The following is an 18362-nucleotide window of genomic DNA, read 5'->3' as shown; positions in this document are numbered from 1 at the left end:
GCCACTGAAATCTGCCCTAGATGATGTGTCTTTTCTTCAGCACAGCACTTCCAGTGCCCCTCCGGCCCTATTCTCCTGTCATATATTATATTGTTGTATATATTGTATTCATCTGGTTTCACCGAGGGGTGTAGAACTTGTCTCAGAGTCCCATATTAAAGACGATGCAGAATAGAGTTGTGCTTGAGGCTTAGGAGTGGCAAGGCCAGTTCAGGGCGAATAGAGCATGGGGTCTCTTAGGCAAAGACAAACACAGGTAAAGCTATCATGGTCCCTAAGGCCTGAGTTTTGACATTTCACAGCTTAGAGATTTATTTAAAGGATGACTAAATGGTTAAAACTGAAGATTGAGACATCTTCAATCCCACTGCCTTGACAATATTTGATGCATTACTTGAGTAAGACTTGCCAGCCTATCTCAGATACACAGGAAAAAGTGGAAAGTGATGTTGAACGTGGGAGAGAAAAGAATTAACCCTGTTTGTTTCTTTACAGAAAGGGTTGTTAGGCATTGGAATGGGCTTCCCAGGGAAGCGGTTGAGTCACCGTCCCTGGAGGTCTTTAAAAGACGTTTAGATGTAGAGCTTAGGGATATGGTTTAGTGGAGGATTTGCAGAGGACTAGCAGAGCTAGCTGTTAGGAGTAGCTATAGATAAGATTAAAATCATCACTTCTGAGTTCAGGGAAATCATTACTTTCAAGGACAGGAGCAGCTGAATTTGTTCTACACTGCTTCACCAGAAGCACTTCATTCGTGCTGGCAATCTGGTATCGTGAATAAGTAATTAAGGCCAATGGCAAGGTAATAGAGCGCTGCTACTTCTGAGTTCATTCACTGGCTTGGCAAGGCTGTCCACTGACAATACGAAGCTACTGTTCCATTGTTCCATACATCTTAATTTATTACACAAAATGCCTGGATTTGGTCCTGTAATATTTGTATTAGGCAGTGTTAGATAGTGAAATAAGCTCTGTACGTGTTTAAGTAATTGAATTAAAATATTCAATACTGAAATAAATTATCATTAAGATAAAATAAATAATTGTATCATTCTGCATGGGTTCTGCCTTTCTTCAGCATGTGTGAAGAATTTTAGTATAAAATTGAGCCTGCTGTTAGGAGGAGAAAATGTTCATTTCTGTCAGTAGTCGTGGTTTTCAATAGTTGCGTTGCTGTCACATGTAGATCTTCAGAAGTGACGCTGTATGCATTTGCCATTACACGTGGAAGTTCAGAATTTCCTGTTGTCTTACTCATAAAACAAGTGGCACAATTTATTTAGCTTTAAGAGGGACTTCTTATATAAATATATATATTTATATGCATACACACGCACATATTTATATAATGAATCTTTTTTCTAGTTGAAGGAATTGCGTATGGTTCTCAACAGCATGGGATTTTATTTGTAGGTAAAAAGCTGCCTTTTCAATTTCAGGTAAAATCTAATTACTAATAGGCAAGTAACGTGATTATTTTTGTCATCATTTAGGTCTTACAGCACTTGTTCCAAAATCATATTAGGAAAAGCAAGTTTTAAAACTACAACTGACTAATAATGAATGCAGAAGCAAATAGTAGTCCTACCAGCTCTCCTGAGCAATTCTCATATAAAATTAAATGTAGCTAAGAGATGAGAAGGTGAACTTGGCTTTTCACGGTGACTTTCTTGTGTCTGTTTCAATGAGCAGTGCCATTATTTCTACTAAGAATTTTCAAAAGAACAAAATCACCTCTTGAGACTGATAAACAGTAATAGATAAAATGGAGAGTGATGTGCTCAGTGGGATACAGTTTAAATAGAAAAATCTAATGGGAAGTAGCTACATTAGTAGCAGATGGATTTACTTCCTGAATCTCAATCCGAGTGGAAATCCTAGCCTACTTAAAATTTGTCTTCTAGATTCTTAACCTGATAAGGAAGGTGGATAAAGCAATTTATTTCCTTGGCTTTGGTGCTGTGATGATGTGTTTTGTTTAACTTGTTATTGTTTGCTTTTTATCTAGGCTATTTTTATGATTCCTACAAATCCTCCTCCAACCTTTCGGAAGCCAGAGCTCTGGTCTGATGAATTCACAGATTTTGTGAAGAAATGTTTAGTGAAAAATCCTGAACAAAGAGCTACAGCAACACAGCTGCTACAGGTCAGTATTTAAGTTTCTGAGGAAATGCGAGTTTTAGGGTGTTCTTTCCCCCTGGTCTTAAATCAGAACTGAAAATGTCTAAAAGCAAGCCTTATTTTAGCTATTATGTCTTATTTCTTTTCTGTTTCTTGACCTTTTCTTTCAGCTCCTGTATCATTTTATTTTTTCCTTTGCTGCTTCTAAACAAAGGATTGCTCGTGTTAATGTTTAGGGCTGGTTCTTGCTATTAAGATTGTATTCTTGTTTTGTGGGTAAAGGCCTTCAGTAGATCTCGGGGTTTAGGCCCGTGTTAAGTAAAGGAACTGAGCCCAGATGACCCCTCAGTGTGGACCACCCATGGAGTATACTCAATCTGCCCTTTTGGTCATGTCAAATTAAACAAGACAGGTTCTTCAGTGCCCTAGAAGGGTCTGATGCAGATGGACAGTATAAGGAGTTTGTTCTCGGGCTGAATGACTCCAACGTCACATTTGAGCTGCAGTAGGCAGTGTGGACCTGTGCACCAGGCTTTAGGTCGCTTGCTGAGCTGCTTAGTGCTTGGAAATTCAGCAGTTGTTTTGTTTTGGCACTGGGGTATAAATAAAAGAGAGGAATTTCAAAGAACTACGGAAATGAAACAGGAGGGACCGATCTATTAAGGAAGACTAAGTATTGTGAAGTCTACATCATTTTACAAGGGCTGCAAATTTTGGTGTGTGGGGGACAGAGGAAACATGAAGAAAGTTTCTTCTTTTGGCCCTTTATTTGCGTTAGCTCATGCCTTCAGTGCTGCCATAGTCAGCCTTCAAATAACAGGGCTGTCTGTGTGTTGGAAAGCAAAGGTAATGAACTGAGGGGAAACCACCATTAACAAAAAAACAAGATACATAAATTTCTAGAAAAGCTATAATATGTTCTTGAGGACTGAAATGGAATCTAAAAATTCCTGTGAATAAGCTTTCTTTGCTAGTAAGACAAGTGAAAAATGTTGCTCCTTTTACTTTCCCGATTATTAATTTATTAAGCTTCTTCCTTTACACTTTTAACTGCTATTGGTAAATACTATTCTTAATTTTCTTTACCAGTCTATATAAGAATCTGATCTTTTGTAAGTTCTGCTTTTAAGACAATTGTTATAGATTTATTGTGTCTTTAGGTAGGAAGTTGCTCTTTTTAAATTTAAATCAGTCAACTCCACTATGAGGATAACAAAAAGTTTTCAAGCTAGATTCCAGTAATAAATCACTAAATTTATAAGTCACGGTATGAAGTATTTTATATTTCATACCCTGAGAACGCCATATAGAGTGGAAGGACTGTAAAAATTGGAACTTTGTGATTCTTACTATGGTGACTGAATCAGTACTGGAGACCTTAAAGATTAGAAATTTGTATGGTTAACTGATGGCCGGCATCTGGATAAAAGAGACTTGCATAAGTGCTCCCATATAACACAAAAAAGCTTCAGTGTTACTCTTTCCAAATACTTACTGGCTGGAGAACCAAATATTGCGTTCATCACACATAGGTGTTGCCTCTTCCTCAGCTGGAGTGTGTGCGATGGAGCCGGAGGTGCTGTGGGCGTGTTTAAGGGGTCTGAGTAGGAACGAAAGTACTGCTTGTGGGGAAAGGTCATGGAGGAAAAAGGAGGGTAATTGGATTAATGTATCAAAGGAGAAGATAAGTAAATAGGTACAGGACAACTGGATTCGTCAGTTCCGTTCTTCATGGAACATTTTTTTTTTAATGTTTAACAGTAAATTATTTCTGAAGCTTGAAGAGCTCCTTTTTGCCTTGATTGTGTTTTCATAGGATGATACAAAACCAGGATTTTACTAACAGCAGGTGTTTACTAGAGAGTAAAATGAATGTAAATGGTATTGTCCCACTGTTGTCTTAAAAGAGGAACTGATGCTTTAAATGGCCTTGAATTAGAATTAATCTTCCTGCTAAAAGTAATGTATTTTGTTTTGCTTGTTCCACGTTTCAGCGTCCTAGATGAAGAAATGTTTTATGACATATTAAAGTAAAGGTTTGTTGAAGTAAGCAACAGCCACAGTTGCTCTGCTTACAGCCACTAATTTATGCTGTCAGCTTGTTAAGATTAATTAAATGCTGTAACTGAATATCTGAAAAAGTTTGTTTTTCTATGTCAGACAATCACCACTCTATTTATTTACTACTTAATGCACATTTCCTTTGGGCAATTATGTCCTTAACTATAAAGCAGTTGTTTTATGATTACATTTCCCAAGGCTTGCTGTTTTTTCTTTTTTATTTTTTTAATATAAGGTAAGTAAAAGTAAAATCTTAGGAAGCAGCTAAAAGTTATCACAAGTTGTGTTAGTGCAGATTTTAATTACTGTGTGATGTGAAGTTTATCACACATTTATCACTGAGGTCTGTGGTGTTGAATAACACTTGCAATTAAATCTGAATCCTATCTGTTGTAATGGTGTTATATATATATATTTTTTTCTAGCACACGTTTATAAAGAATGCAAAGCCTGTTTCAATTTTAAGGGACCTGATCACTGAAGCCATGGAGATAAAGGCAAAGCGACATGAGGAACAGCAGAGAGAACTAGAAGAGGAGGAAGAAAACTCGGTCTGTGATTTTTTATTTTATTTTTTTCCCTATAACCATCCATATTTTATAGATAAGTTGCTGTTCTTTTTTGCCTGCTTCTTGTCTTTATATGTTCAAATACTTTACTGTTTCTACCAGTTCTTTAGCCTGTGAGGTCTGAGTGTTCTACTCTTATTCATAATGAATAATGCTTCTGCGAGTAATGCTGTATGAGCCACCTTTCAGCACTGTTTCATGTTGTGCCCTAGTAAGTTTTAGGAGGTGGGAAAAGAAACCATGTCAACTTCAGCTGTTCAGACCAACATTAGAAAAATAAATACTGTTGGGGTCCCATATTCACACATGGGCTTTTCGGAAAGTGCTATAATTTTCAGAAGTTCAGACTACTTAGCTTTTTTGTAACATCTAATACACAGAATAGTTATTTATGAAGCACAGCAAGTAGTTATTACAATACAGTTTAAATCAAGTTGTACATATAAAGTGAAAATGGCAAAAACGTTTCATTCCTCGGATGCTGCTGTTAGCGTATGTTTGAGGTGAGAAGCAGGTCATGTGATAAGTAGGTTGTATTTGTAATTATTTGGCAGTGTTGGAAATAAGTCAGTGTTCCTAGCGTTATTTCTCTCCCTACATGATTTATTTTAGGGCAGTCTTGTGCAATGCAGCACTATGTGCTTCAAAGAAGCCTATTGCCACACACACAATGAGAGCCAAGGTCATTGAGGAATAACACAGAGGAAAGATGGAGACTGGAATGTCAGTAGAAATCTTACAGCTCTGAGTAAACAGAAGAGAGCAGGGCAGCAATGCACTCTGCCCTGTCCCAAATCACAGAATCTTTACGTATTATGTAGTGTTGGGTGATGATCTATAGTGGGAATAGTTTTTAATTTAAATTCTTTTCAGTACTTTGTATCGTAACTCACAGTATGGTCTTTTGTTTGCTGGATATTTGATTGTTCTAAGGGTATGTTCTAAGAATATTCATAGCTTGTCTTTTTAAAAGTTGGTTTACTCTGGACAGTATTTACTTAGCAATAAATCAACCAGGGAGGGTTGGGGATTACTTTTCTACATTAGGAAATGCTACTTGTGAGATGTGTGACTTGACATGCAGTGTTGATATTCATTACTTAATATATAGAATAGTTGACATCTGAAGAGACTGATTATTACAGATGTTAAAAGTTAATGTCACTACTAGTACGCTTTCCTCCCTTCTGTTGCCTTATGAATTGTAGACCTCAAATATTTGGGCGTTGTTGATGCTTTATTGATTAACCCCAAGGTTTAGTATAAGGAAACCTCAAATAGAGGGTTTGAGTAGGATTCTGCTGCCTCTGTTATGTTGCATTAGATAGGAGTTTTACCATGTACTTCTGTGGTTCAGTGAAGTGATCGATAATGAGTTAAAAGACAGTAAGACCCTTCTTGTGGTTATGTGTAAAAGAGAGGTGCATCAAATCTGAAAATAACAATTATCTTTGGTTAGCAGGCTTGAGAGAGCAGTAGCTGTTTGTTAAAAATAAGTGCAGTTGTTTTGTAGTCTATGGAAACACAAAGTCCATCTCTCCTTCTTTATTGACTGTATCAGAATTTCTATGGACTGTAGTCATCCACCAGTGCATGAGCATCATCAGACCCTGAACCAGAGGACAGCATCTGCTTGAAAGAAACTGGTCTTAAGTATAAGGCAGAAGATTGGAGTAGATAACAGGGAGGCACAGACAGAGGAGATGCAGATTAGTCAGCATGGGAAGCTCTGGCATTATCTTTGCTCCATCTTTCAGGATCATGCCATAGAGGAATTGTAAAGGACAATAATGTGTGCTGGAGTCAGTCCTGCCAGTAGTAGCAGGGAACCTGAGGAAAAGAAAAAGACATTCACTTTTAATTTGTTAGCTCACTTGTTAAGTGGGTCATAGAAGAGACCAATTTGAGGTGGAGTTGACTTCTCAGGACAGAATGAAATGACAGAATGGGAGAAGGCCACAAAGAAGTCTTAAGGAGCCTCATCAGCATGGAAAAGGAAGGCAGTCAAAAAATGAAAACTGAAGTATGACTTTATCATAATGAAACACAGAAGGTGAGAAGTCCAGCAGTAGACTAGGCTACACAAATAGTCTGAAGTCAAATTCATTGTGGGCTAAGATAAATGAGGCTACCTTACGTTTGTTACAGACCTTTGTATGCTTTCAAAGCTACCACAATTCAGATGTGTTTGCATTACCAGGGTAGAGTGGTTGTGAGCTTAACTGTGTAGTTTTCCAGCAAAAGCCAGCATTGCTTGTGGTAGATAAATTGTGGGTGGTTGTTTTTTTTTTTGAAGTTAGTCTGTGTTGTAAACTTCAGTAGGGGAAGGAACAGATCTCCTTTGAGCTTGGGGAAAGCTTCAGACGTGGAAGACCACATGCAAATGTAAAAAGAAGATATCATAGTAAGTGGAGCAAACAAAAAGGAGTAGTAGCTGGTTATGCTGACAGAGTGGGAAATGGCACTTGTCAATGTGATCATTCCCCACCCCCCCACTTGATGGATAAATAGCTTTTGTTATTTCTGGCTGGTAATTATTCTGGAGAGGTTCTGTGCCTTTTTCCTCTTTAACTCCATCAGATTTATCAAAGGAAACCTAAAAGCTACCATAGCTACCATAAGTGATTTATTACAGCAAAAATAACATGTAATAAATGAAAGGATGTCCAGTTATTTTTGCTAGAAGATTTATAATGAATAGTTATTCAGAAGTTTGCATTTACCAAAAGATCAGTAAAAAGGGTCTTAATCCTGTTTTGTTAAATATTTTGATTTATGTTCTTCTGTGCTGTTGAGAGATGTATTCCTTATATCTTCATATGGTTTTATGATTCTAAAAATAATCTGCGGTAAGGATTGCAAAGCTGTGATTAGGATGTAATTCTATTTTTGTTAAAACTGTTAATGTGATATTTGTCAGTAGGCATGATCTTTGCTATCAGTAAACATATGCCTCTGTTTGTTTTCTAATGCTTGGTAAGTCTTGAGTGAAAAAAAGTTTGGAAATACTTCACTTTCATAGAAAAAGTGAAGTCATAGGTGAGAAAAATGAAGATTACTGATGGTGAGGCAAGGAGGAGGGATTTCTTTATTGACAAATACAGTTTGTCGAAAGTCCATGTTAGGCAGTGACCTGCAAATAGTTTTCATACTGTCACAATGCATGACTCATCTTGTTAAAAAAAAATGGTTTTAATAATCATTCAGTTGTGACACTAACTTCCCGAATCTTGCCACTGAGTTTCAGTGCAATACATTGTTGTAAGAAATTCCAGATGGATTTGAGATGACACCAACATATTCTTCAGTTGCATTTGTTAAAGATTCTGAACAGCTGAAAGCACAAAAATAAGAAATTGCACTGAACAGCGGGACAAACTATTACATTTTTTAAATTTAACTGGAGAAGTTGTCTGTACTGTGTTTCCTGAATGCGTGTTATTTATGTGTTCGCAGTGCAACGCGATGCATGTTAGAAGACAGAAGCACCATATAGGTGTGAGGCCCTAATTAAGTGAAAGTCTGGACAGCACAGATTTAAGTTTTTAAAGCTTACTAGGCAGAGATCAATGAATGAGGCCACAGGTGGTTACAGGAAACCACAATCCTGAAAAATACAGGTGGTCTTGTGTGCTCTTTGCATGATCAAGCAGCTCAAATGATAGTACAGGTTTTGATTAGCCAACATGCAGTGATGGCTGGAGTTCTGCAATGAGCTGTGGCAGTCCCTGTGTATTTCTCATGTAGCGGTAGTGATGGGAAGTCTCAAGTCTGTTTCTTCATCTTCTAGTATCTACAAATGTTTCCAGATTGCATGTGGAATTGGAATCACTGTTCATTTGGAAGGTAGCAGCCACCTAGCACATAAATTCTGCAAAACAATACCGTAAAAGTGGATTTGTCCGGTGATACGACTGTGAAGTCCTAACCTGGAGGTGATAGGGCAGACTCAGGCCTAAGAAATGTGCGTGTAGTAACACTGAGGAGCAAGGGCAAGTGTTGGTGTTAATGGTAAGCAGACAGTCTATCGGTGTTAAAGGTCTCTCATGGGCAGTGACTTGAGTCCATATACTGTTGAAAAAGAATGGTTTGAGTTAACCTATCTGGGGCTTGAATTTATTGCTCTTAAACCCCAAGAATTTCCTATGCGAAGCTCAAGCAGTTGTGCTAATTGCTCACTGGGACGTGTGTTGGGACCCCTCAGGAAGGAAGGTGTAAAATATTTGTGGTGTGATGTTCTTTTAGTTAGGAAACAGGATTTAGCCCTAACAATTATATTTGTATATGTATATTTAATTCCCTCTTAGTTACGTATGTATTGTAATGGGCACCTGACCAAGTGGAATGAGAAGGAATGGGTGATTTTGAAGAATTTCCCTTGGGGGTGGTCAAGGGAAGGCTGGATGTGGTGCTTAGGGACATGGTTCAGTGGGTGACATTGGTGGTAGGGGAATGGTTGGGCCAGGTGATCTTGGAGGTCTCTTCCAACCTTTATGACTTATGATTTCACAATTAAGTACTTAATTTTCAGGATCAATTCAGTTTGTTATCCTTCCAGTGAGGAAGAGTCATATCACCAAAACCACTTTCTGCTTCTTGGTTTTACCACTTGCTATGAATGCTTTGTAGCACAGGAAGTTGCCAGTCATAATGAAAATACTTTTTGCTCTTCACAACTGTGTAGTACACAGCTGTAAATAAACGGCTGTGTTTAAATACAAGTCTTCATGTCTATATCCTTCCAGAGATATATAATATCATTAAAAATAGCATGCTCTGAATGGACTTCATGCCTGTTACAAGAGCTGCTTGTGTGATGAGAATGCTTTCTGACAAACTGACATGTTTTGATAGGTGCTGAGGTAATTGTACAGATTTTTTTAATTAAGCAAAAATTGCAAGTGGTGTATTCTACAGAAGGTTAATCCCAATATCAAAGTTTAAATGTTAGTTTAGGCATTGCTAAACATGACCAATCTCTTCTCTTGTGCGTTTTTTTGAAGTGTGATGTGAGTTTGGTTCTGAGGTTGGGCAGCTGTATTGTGGGAATGCAAACCGACTTGTTGCCTGGCAGCTCACAGGAAACACGTCTAAATATTTATTTCCGTGGATCTTTAAAGGAATGAACTAATAAGCAGCTCTTCCTGTATGTTTTCTTTTGCATTTTAATGTCACTATTATGTGAGGAATGTTAAATTATTTTAGGGTACTCAAATCATTACTGCTCCAGTACACCATGTTTCCTTTTTTTCCTTAGGCAATTAACAGTTGGCAACTACCAGAGACTTAGACAACTGCCAGTTATCAGTTATTCCTATGTTAAGGCTTATTCATTCAAAAGTTCTTTTGATTAATCATATATTAACTATGAAATGGCTTCTATCTTTTGAGACCTTAAGAAATCATTGTTCTCATTCCTTTATCTGTTTATATCCATTTTATATGTTTATAGTCTTTAAATCATTGTTTTAAGAGACTATTGAGTCATTTAAGTTATTCAGTATTTTAAATCTGATTGACCAGACTGTATTTTTAGAGGTTTTTATATTTACTTTAATGCGTCTTTGTGCGTATGTGCTTGTGTGTATGATATGCTACATCTATTTATCTATCTATAGGTAACAGGTGTAGCTTTGCAGGACAAATACAGTGTTAAAACTTTCTATTCTCATAACATGTTTCCTCTTAAGTCAAAGGACGTGTAATATATAGTAATTGATCTTGACTACAGTCCTCTTAGTGTCCTGAAATTAAATAAGAAATACCTAGAGGTTATTTTGTCCATTGAAATACACCAGTCCGAGGGGTACCAACAGCTTTTCAGGAGCATATTGTTCAAGTCCTCAGCAATTTAGAGCCAAAAGGATGACTAAACAGTGTGTTAGGTGTAAGCAACAAGTCATCGTCACTAGGTTGGTCACTTAAAAGTAAGTTTAAGAGTTGTTTTGTGATTAAGTTTAGTCTGAATGTATAAGTGTCTTGGAATTTGCTGGGATTTGAGCATGTGCTAAAAGTCAAGTCATTGTGTTGTGCTGATGCATTTAAACTTGTGCTCAGCATTAAGCATGTACTCAGGTTGTAGTTGGGCTTTATAGGTGTTAGGAACTTTTAAAAATCCTTGTTCTTGCCCAAACTGTAGTATGTGTTTATGTAGCTACTATAGTGCTTTTACAAAAAGATAACTGTGACTACAGCCACGTTTTTCAAGGGTGATGATGAGGTGTTAATAGTAAATGAAATTATTTTACAGGATACTAAATTTTGCCAGCATGTAAATCTTCCTTTAATGTATTGCAGTCTAGTCGCTGTCTTTGGTGCCATCTAGTGTTTTTTATTCACACAAACCGCTGTTAAAGAGGTTTCAAAGGCAAGAGCTCTGCTTTTTTTTTTCTTTCTTTTTTTTTTTTTTTTTTTTTTTTTTTTTTAAACTAGTCTTCAACCCTCTTTTTCCCCGCGAATCTTAAAAACACAACAGGAAAAATCCATGAATCTTTATCACTTCTCATTTGATTATATTCTAATGTAGGTTCACATATGATATGCAAGCTCATCTTTTCTGAGAATGCTTTTCTTGTGTGTTGATGTAACAAGCATATTTTTTGAGTCTTGCACATTGCTACTGAATTGTTCTAAGCTCTCTTGGTAATCGAGTCTCCATGATTATGTTTTTGTGCTTTAAGGGTTTGCTTTGTTAATCTTTGAACTTATTTTGGTAGATAAAGAGATCCAAAGAATTAGTCCCATAAGGTTGTAGGATATTGGTAATCTTTTACTTATTCTTTCTTTAGGATCTAATGTTGTTCAGAGTCTCTGTGGTTGATTGTAATCTCCTTAGCATCTCAAGAGATGTTAGCTGTCTTACTTGTGCACACTTCCAGTTGCTGTATATTGGCAAATTAGAAATAAAAGTTTGATGCTTGTCACTTGTACACAAGAGAATTGCAGACAGTTTAAAACCATAGCTAGCTGTTTCTATTACTTGATTTTTGGATCTGTTTTTGTAAACAGTATGAGAACATGACACTTCAGCTTTCAGACCTTACATTTTTTTTCCTCATTAAAATTGATATTATGTTTGTTTTTTATTTAATCAGGGAGTTTACCTGTTTTAATAACAGATCAGAAGTTCTACATCAATATTTATGAACTCTCAAGTATGAATCATAATTTGTCCAAGGAATCACTTTCATCTGTCATATAAACATGCTCTTACATAATTTTATATATATAAAAATATCTTGTTACTTTTTCAGGTCCACTCTGCTCTTCTGCAGTATTAGCTAAATCTCATATTTGTGAGAAATACTGGGATGACAAATCTGGAAACAACTGGGCTTACTTCAAAAAATTGATTACTTTTTTTTGTATGCACAGGCCTTGAAAAAACTTGATATTGCTCTCTTTCAGTATTTCATTCCTGATCTAGAGAAAACACTGCTGATAAAATTGTTGTGTGCTTCCATTTTTGGGGCAACTCCTCTGTTAGTACAGAGGTTGGCTTCTGTGGTCCCCAGTCTTTTAGATGATAACTGTTCTCTGCTGAGAGATAATAACAAGACAAAGATTTTGTCACTCTTGGATTGGAAAATAAATGCTGCTATTTGAAAAAAATCCAGATACTTGATTTGGCTCAACAACTAAAAAACTCAGTATTTTTAATGAAGCAGAAGATATGAAAATGGTTCACTTATGAATCTGTTTCATATTTGATCATATTGCTGGCCATTACTCCTTTTTTTTTCCCACTTCTAAAATTATAATTGAAACTTCAGGAAAGTGTTTTTTCATTTCTGCTTTCAACTTTAGTAAATTTAGCATGCGGATGTTAATACTAGTCAAGCAAACCTGTAAATGAGATGTTACTGTGTTTTAAGCTCACAGATTGGCCTGTATGTTAGAGATGCCTCATTTGTAGCCTTCGGTAGGAGAAGCAGCAGCATGTCATGACTAAGTTTTGCATTGTAGTGCTGTAATGAAAGAAACACTCATAAACACTTATCTTTGGCACTTTTAAAATACAACAGAAAAAAAAAAGAGAATATTGGATGAAAAGACTTTACTTTCCAAGTAAAGTACTTCTCAGGAAAGGTTAAAAAAAAAACACAAGAACTTACAAAAAACAGTGGGGTCAGCGAGAACGAACGTTCAGGAAAGTTAAAAGCAGTGAAGAAAATTAAAGTTGCCACCAGGAGGAGCACTACTAAAATACCTTTATTTATTTAAGGGCACATCCCTCTAGTGCTCTATCTGTAAACTATCTCTATCTTTGGGAATATCATACTTTTTTAAGGTAGGGTACTAAAAAGAGTGTTTTAGAACGCAGCTTTAAAAATGCAAATGAACTAATATTTTTAGAAATTATGATCTGGTAAATGATGATTCTTTTGACATTTGAAATTTTATTCACAGATTTAGATCTGAATCCCGGTTTCAGTATGTTATGCAGTTAGCTAGACTCTCTGAATTGAAATTAGATCTATTTTTGTGTCTTGGCGTTGAGACACAGCGGGATTCTTTTCAGGAGCCGGTCTGTTGGTATTGCTATTAACTGCAGTTCTCTGTATCTTCTCTGACCAACGACTGGCAAAGAAGCCCTCGTATAACATACTGACTCTTCAAGTTACATCTGTACTGCAGGCAAATCCCTGCTATGTTAGAGAATCCCAGGGAAGGAAAGGAACTAGTTCAGTAAGAAACTGCAAGTTCCAGAACTGAAGGGTTTGGGGACTGGGGCTCTTTTTTCTTTGTACAGGTCGTTTCATAGTTAAAACATTAAATATATAAAGCAATAGAAAGATGTAAGCAAAAGGGAAAGATAGTGAAACAATTTTCACTATTAGAAATTCACAGAATTATTTACAATCACAGAACTATAATAGAAATATTCACAGAATTAGAAGAAACAAAAAAAGCCTTGTTTCAACATTACATGTAGCAATGAGCATGTTATTTGTAAAAGGCATACAGTGTCTTCACGAAGAGGGGTATTATTTCTTGCACTATTAATTATAGGTACGCTTATTGAATTGTTTTTATTATTGTTGTTGTTGAGTAACATAATTTACTCATAGGAAATGTATATAGGCCATCATGTTGTTCCTGAAATCCTGTACTGTTGTGCATAACCTCAAAATCAAACTTCAGAAGTGACTGAAATTCCCCAGTAGTGTTTTCAAATATTAGTATTCCACATACATTTTATAATTCATTAACAGCATTGTCACTATTTCTCTGTTTTACATTCCTGGCACACTACTGTCATTGATATAAAATGCTCTTTTATCTCTTCATAATGTTAGCTCTTCCCTCACCCCCACCCTTGGTTATTATGTATGGGCTTTATAGATGTTTTTCTACACTGTATAAATTGTTTTGCTCGCTCTTTTCAAAGTGTTTTTTTAAAAGAGAACTAATACTTGAAGTAAGCCAAGCTGATTTTTCCATTCCTGGGGTGGACTTCCAAAACTTCCAGAAGATTAATACTTGCTGTTTGAACTGTTGTCTGTCATCTGGGTGCTGTGTGTGATATAAGATGCAGGGCATGGTATTTATTTAGGGGTGATCAGCACAAATCCTTGGTGATGGTCTGCTACAAAACAACCAAATCACCTTCTAAGACATGTGGTACTGATCTTGGATCCCAAAGAAGTATAAGGGGTCTTGAAAATCAATGAGATGTTCAAAGCTGGGTGCTGATGGAAAGTGGGTGTGTGGGACACATTTCTGGTAAATCCATCCTGCCACACAGCTGGCAGAAAGAAGAAAGTTTTTATTCTTCCTTTATGTAGTGCATTTTTTTTTATTTTATGTTTTGTGAAATGTTTTTATGCCTGAAAGTCTAGCTGTACAACTAGGTCATGTGAAGATACAAACACCGATGAATAAGCATCCAGATGGCTTCTTAACTTTGTTTTTTGAAATGCTCTGCTGAGTTCTGACAAACTTTCCTTGATAGGATGAAGATGAGCTGGACTCACACACCATGGTGAAGACCAGTTCAGAGAGTGCTGGTACCATGAGGGCTACAAGCACGATGAGTGAAGGTGCTCAGACGATGATTGAACACAACAGCACTATGTTAGAGTCGGACTTGGGGACCATGGTAATAAATAGCGATGATGATGAAGAGGAGGATGGGACCATGAAAAGTATGTTGTTGTTTTGCTTCCCTTTTCTATTAATACTGCACTATGTTTTCTAATCCTGCATTTGAACGTTGTGTCATCGGTGTCCTTTATGTGTTAAATTCTGTGGTTCAAAGTTGGAAAGAGGGGTATTTGGCACTGCTATAGTAGGAGATTCAAAGCATAAACCTAGTTTTGGTGCTTTGCAAGTCTCTCTGGATCTGAAATTAGCCTTTTGTGAATTCTCCTATTACTTGTCTCTTGCTTTTTGCCTCCTGTCCCACATACATTTGCACCAGTTCCTTGGAGCTAAAGTGAAATGGTGTGATTGTGTGGGAAGCTGCTGCTTCAATGTCAGTGTTCATGGGAACTCGTCATGACTGTCTATGGGCGCAGCAATCGCTGCAGATCTTCTTGCAAAGTTGTTTTGTATTTCCTGGTTAACTAGCAGATTTTCCTCTCGGAAGAGAGCATTATTATTTAAACATTCGTTGAAATGTAATTCAGTAAGGCTTGATTTAAAGGAATGATCAAAAAAATAACAAAACCTAAATTAAAAAAAAATCTAAACTGACTTCAGCAGCATAACTGGTTACATAACAATGAGGAAAAAAGTTTCAAGGTATAAAATTACAAATCACACTGAGATATGCATAATATGTATTTGTTAAACTAAATTTACATGTTTACTTTTTGATGTGTTTATTGTTTGTCTGAGGACTGCTGCAGAATTAGGCCCACTGAATTAAACAGAATTATTTATTTGAATGGGCAGAATCAATAGGTGAGTCTAACTCTAGGGGCCTGATCCTGTAAGTCATAATGTAATGTATAATTCCAGGCTATTATTTAAATACGTTTGCTGAATGCAAGTATAAGGTTGCATTTCTCTTTGCATATATACACCTGCTGCGATTTGGTTGGAGAGATGGGTTCGAAGTGCAAATCAGGTATGTTTTCTTTGTGGTTCAGTGTATAGCAAATGGGCAGGAAAGGGGGATTTGTTGATTTCTGTTCTTATTCTTTTTAGTGTTCTTAGCAATAAACATACCTCCTGATTAGTGATTAGTATAAGTAGGATGATTCACATCATGAAAGCACTCTGTACATGCTTTAATTTGTTTTCATGCTGAAACAGGATTTGCCTATTAAACTGAGAGGATAATGGAAGGTTAGAATGAGTGATCTTAAACTAACACATTTCAACAAGTTAAGGAAAAGATTAGTGATGCAAAATACCCTGAAAAGATACTACAAGAGAATTTAGAGTAAAGGATAATAAAATAATTCATGTGGTGGAAGTATTATGAAGTAGGGGGAGTGTGTGCAGTTTCTATGCAGTCTTTCAACCAGTAAGGCTTAACTATCCGTGTAGCTTTTCCATGTACTGGGGGGAAGTATCTGTCAGTATACCAAACTGATCAAAAAAGTTTCCTTACATGTACACTGAAATCTCTTATGTTTGTTTCTTACCTTACTGGAGACACTGTTTTCTTTAAAAAAAAAGTACTGTCACTTTCAGTTTGAATTGATTCTATTAGCAATCTGTAATAAGAAAGTATTTACCTTTCTATACCTTGGCATTTTGTCAGTGTGGTTTGTAGACCTGTTCTTCCCTCTTATCAAACAGAAGAATGCAGTCCCTGGGACAGCAGGCTTCCCACCTGCATATCTGACTGTCTTGACACCTGTAACCCTTGCAAAGGAAAGCCAACACCCTGCAAGCAGCCTGATAGCAAGTGATGGTTTCATCTGGCTGGCAGGGGACAGGTGTGGGTTCCTGCACTTGCTCAGTGAACTTTACTGTGTTTTGCATTAGATGCTCACTGCTTAGAAGTTAGAACTAATTCAAGAATGGGGCCTCCACATCTCTCAGCTGAAAATATAAATCATGTTTACTTTAGCTGGTCTTCCTCCTGTTCTGTGATTCGTGTGTTATGGGCTGAAGCAGGAACACTAGCAGGTGTCCTAAATAAATGTCACCAGGAATGGATGTACAAATCGTTGGTCTCCTTGAGATGCAGATTTGTCCTATTTTCTGCTTGAAAAAGACAAGATTTTAGCGATCGGTTGCTTTTTGCAACCTTTATGGGCAAGGTGGGTGCTTCCTACATGTTTGCATGACTTGGTAGTAATAAATCAGACCAGGTAGCTTAAAAGTGCTCTCTGATGCTTCTGAATAACACTTGCAAGCAGTATAGAGAAATAAGCTTAGTTAAGTAGGGAAGAGGGGTTTTATTTCCTTCCTAGAGACACAAAATATTTATGACAAACATTTTTGTAATGCTCTTGTTTAGTTTCACATTTGTTTCCCTCTGCCTTTTGTTTCCCTGCTCAAGGACAAAATAAGAAACAATAATAAGTTTTTATTTATAAGTGCCCATACTTAGAGGCCTCTGGGAGCCATGACAGAAAATAATTAAAACCATGTATATATATTTTTTTCACAAATGGTGAATTGTGCCCAAATAAAACTGGGATTTGGAACAAAGAGGGCTGTCATCCCACCCCAACAAACTATACACAGCCCAGCAATAAACCACATTTGTGCTTTCTTGCTTAGTATGCCTGTACATGCTCTGAGCAGAGATTATGCAGTACGTAGCAGGAGGAAGCAAATGTGGAGAACACATAGGTGGGAGGACAGAGTTAAGTCAGTCTCCTCTGTAAGGGTGCTTGGGTAGCTCTGAAATGCGTACTTCTTAGGAAGGTCCCACAGCTGGATTTTCAACTCAAAAGATAAAGAGATTTTTTTCCACAACAACCTATGACCTAGGTCCTGTACCAGCCTTGGCGTGGACCGGGCACATGTACAACCCCCCTGTAGACTTCAGCAAGACTCAGAGTGTTAGCTTGCTGGACACACATTTATGGGATGAGGCAAGAGAGTTGATGATGAATGTTAAGAAGAGGTGAAAGAAAGGCAGAATAAATAGCTAGCTTTGCTTGAGTGAAATAAACATTCTGGAGTGTAGTTCTTCATTTTATTATATTTTTTCCTTTGAGGATGAGATTTATTTTTCAGACCCTTAACTTGATACCAGTATTCTCAGGACACTTCATTTGCCTTTTCTGGATATAACCCTTTAAATAAGATCTACTTAGATATCTTTCCTAATCAAACAAGTATTACTGATCTTAATGTCAATTAGTTTTTGCACATTCTGCAATATTTTCTCCTCTTGTTGATAAATAAATATAAATGGAATACTCTTAACAATGCTTTATATATGGAGAAAAAAAGAGCTGCAATGAAAGTGATACCTCAGAATTTGAAAGCCATTTGCCCTTTTCTTATTTCTGGACAAGTTCCTTATGATCCTCTTCATTACGTACTGTCACTGAATTCATACATACCATAAACGAGTCTCAGAGATTGTTCTTTTCAATCAAGATTTCACTAGAAGTCATTTCTGAATTGGGGAGGTTTTCTGTTTATGCATTTCTTTCATAACTTTTAAGAATGAATGAATGCTCCCTTTATGGT

At 36.8% G+C, this 18362-nt stretch overlaps 1 protein-coding gene across 1 annotated transcript in view; it reads left to right on the top strand.

Annotated features, from left to right (window-relative positions):
- The window catches only part of STK3 (serine/threonine kinase 3), a 137335-nt gene that overhangs the window by 60309 nt on the left and 58664 nt on the right, over positions 1 to 18362 (top strand). The window contains exons 7-9 of the mRNA XM_035319759.1: positions 2009 to 2146; positions 4608 to 4733; positions 14707 to 14899. Coding sequence (XP_035175650.1) covers positions 2009 to 2146; positions 4608 to 4733; positions 14707 to 14899 — 457 coding nt within the window. The remainder of the gene's footprint in view (positions 1 to 2008; positions 2147 to 4607; positions 4734 to 14706; positions 14900 to 18362) is intronic.

Source organism: Oxyura jamaicensis, chromosome 2 (assembly GCF_011077185.1).
Source record: "Oxyura jamaicensis isolate SHBP4307 breed ruddy duck chromosome 2, BPBGC_Ojam_1.0, whole genome shotgun sequence".
Taxonomy (NCBI): domain Eukaryota; kingdom Metazoa; phylum Chordata; class Aves; order Anseriformes; family Anatidae; genus Oxyura; species Oxyura jamaicensis.
This window is presented reverse-complemented; position numbering and strand designations above follow the sequence as displayed.